At 36.6% G+C, this 1,697-nt stretch overlaps 1 protein-coding gene across 1 annotated transcript; it reads left to right on the top strand.

The window, feature by feature from the left end:
* Positions 1-401: 401 nt before the first annotated feature.
* Positions 402-1,697, top strand: LOC108525490 (NKG2-A/NKG2-B type II integral membrane protein-like). The gene is given in 3 exon segments (XM_017866450.1): positions 402-662; positions 664-809; positions 1,200-1,697. Coding segments are annotated over 3 exon segments (330 nt in total). The 5' UTR covers positions 402-624; the 3' UTR covers positions 1,346-1,697.

Below are 1,697 nucleotides of genomic sequence, written 5' to 3'. Positions count from 1 at the left end.
AAAAAAAGAAATATATTTTATTCCTGAACTTCTTTATTCCTTAGTAATTTATTGTTTCTTATTGCCCCAGCAATAATATTTTGTCAAACGTAGAATTTTCTCTCTCTCTTTTTTTTTTTTTGAGTCAGAGTCTCACTCTGTCGCCCAGGCTGGAGTGCAGTGGCACGATCTCAGCTCACTGCAACCTCTGCCGCCCGTGTTCAAGCGATTCTCCTGCCTCAGCCTTCCGAGTAGTTGGGACTACAGGCGCCTGACATTGTGCCCGGCTAACTTTTGTATTTTTAGTAGAGACGGGGTTTCACCGTGTTAGCCAGGATGGTATGGATCTCCTGACCTTGTAATTGGCATGCCTCGGCTTCCCAAAGTGCTGGGATTACAGGCATGAGCCACTGCGCCCGACCCAAAAATCTTTTTTTAAAACAAATATTTTACCATAAGAAACTTGTTTAGGCTTGAAGAAAATTAGAGAAAGAACTTTAGATTCTTTAATGCAAAATGAGCTCCAATACTCGTTCTCCACCTCACCCTTTTAACTGCACTAGGGAATATTGTATATAAACCATTTATTAACTTCTTAACTACGGTTATTATAGAGTACAGTCCCTGACATCACACACTGCAGAGATGGATAACCAAGGAGTAATCTACTCAGACTTGAATCTGCCCCAAACCCAAAGAGGCAGCAACAAAACCTAAGGACAATACAAGTTCCATTTTAGTAACTGAACAGGAAATAACCTATGCGGAATTAAACCTTCAAAAAACTTCTCAGGATTTTCAAGGAAATGACAAAACCTATCACTGCAAAGGTAAAGCATTTAAAAGATCCTCAATATAACAGTCTAGGATGTGCAGCTTGGGGTACAGGGATGTGGGGAAAGAGCAGGGAGTGCTCACATATTTTCTATTTGCAAAGATCAGAATTTCAAGTTGAGATATGCTATTTCAATATAAAATATGAAGACTGATTTAACGCATTGTTGAAATGTGTAGTCTTCGTCAAAGAATTCATGGAGCATTATTTTTACTGAAAATGCAATGGTATATTATTCTGAGAAAAAGATTACAATGGGAGATGAGGGTTTGGGGTCCAAGTTTCTCCGTATGATTCCTGTGCATTCAGGTTCTTTTGTTTTTGAATCTTCTAAACAACTGTGTCCACCTCTCCTTTCGCACTGTTCCCATTTCGCTCCCTGCAGATTTACCGTCAGTTCCAGAGAAGTTCATTGCTGGGATCCTGGGAATTAGCTGTCTTGTCTTCATGGCCTCTGTGGTAACGATAGTTGTTATTCCCTGTAAGTCTATTTTAGAAGATTACAAGGGGAATTTTCATGTTAATGATTGAATGTGCCTCTATACATTTCATATTTTCAGGGAATAGAATTCTCATTGTAATGTGTATCTTTGGACTGAATGTGGAATGGTCATTCAGAATTTGTCAAAGAATAAATGAAAGAATAATTGTTGAACGTATTTGCTTCTGATGCAATTGTATGTATATAATTTGATTTCATAACTCAAAATATGTTCTAGGAGTCTGAAAACCTTACTGAGAAATAGAAATTAATTTTTGAAAGTAGTTAAATCAAGAATTATAAGAACTATATGAGATGGTGAAATTTAGTTCTTTAGATCTATGAAATACTTTTCCAAAAAACCATTATTACTTTATCAAATTTTCTTAAAATCATTTTTAT

This window comes from Rhinopithecus bieti, unplaced genomic scaffold (genome assembly GCF_001698545.2).
Source record: "Rhinopithecus bieti isolate Rb0 unplaced genomic scaffold, ASM169854v2 scaffold_60000, whole genome shotgun sequence".
Classification (NCBI taxonomy): domain Eukaryota; kingdom Metazoa; phylum Chordata; class Mammalia; order Primates; family Cercopithecidae; genus Rhinopithecus; species Rhinopithecus bieti.
This window is presented reverse-complemented; position numbering and strand designations above follow the sequence as displayed.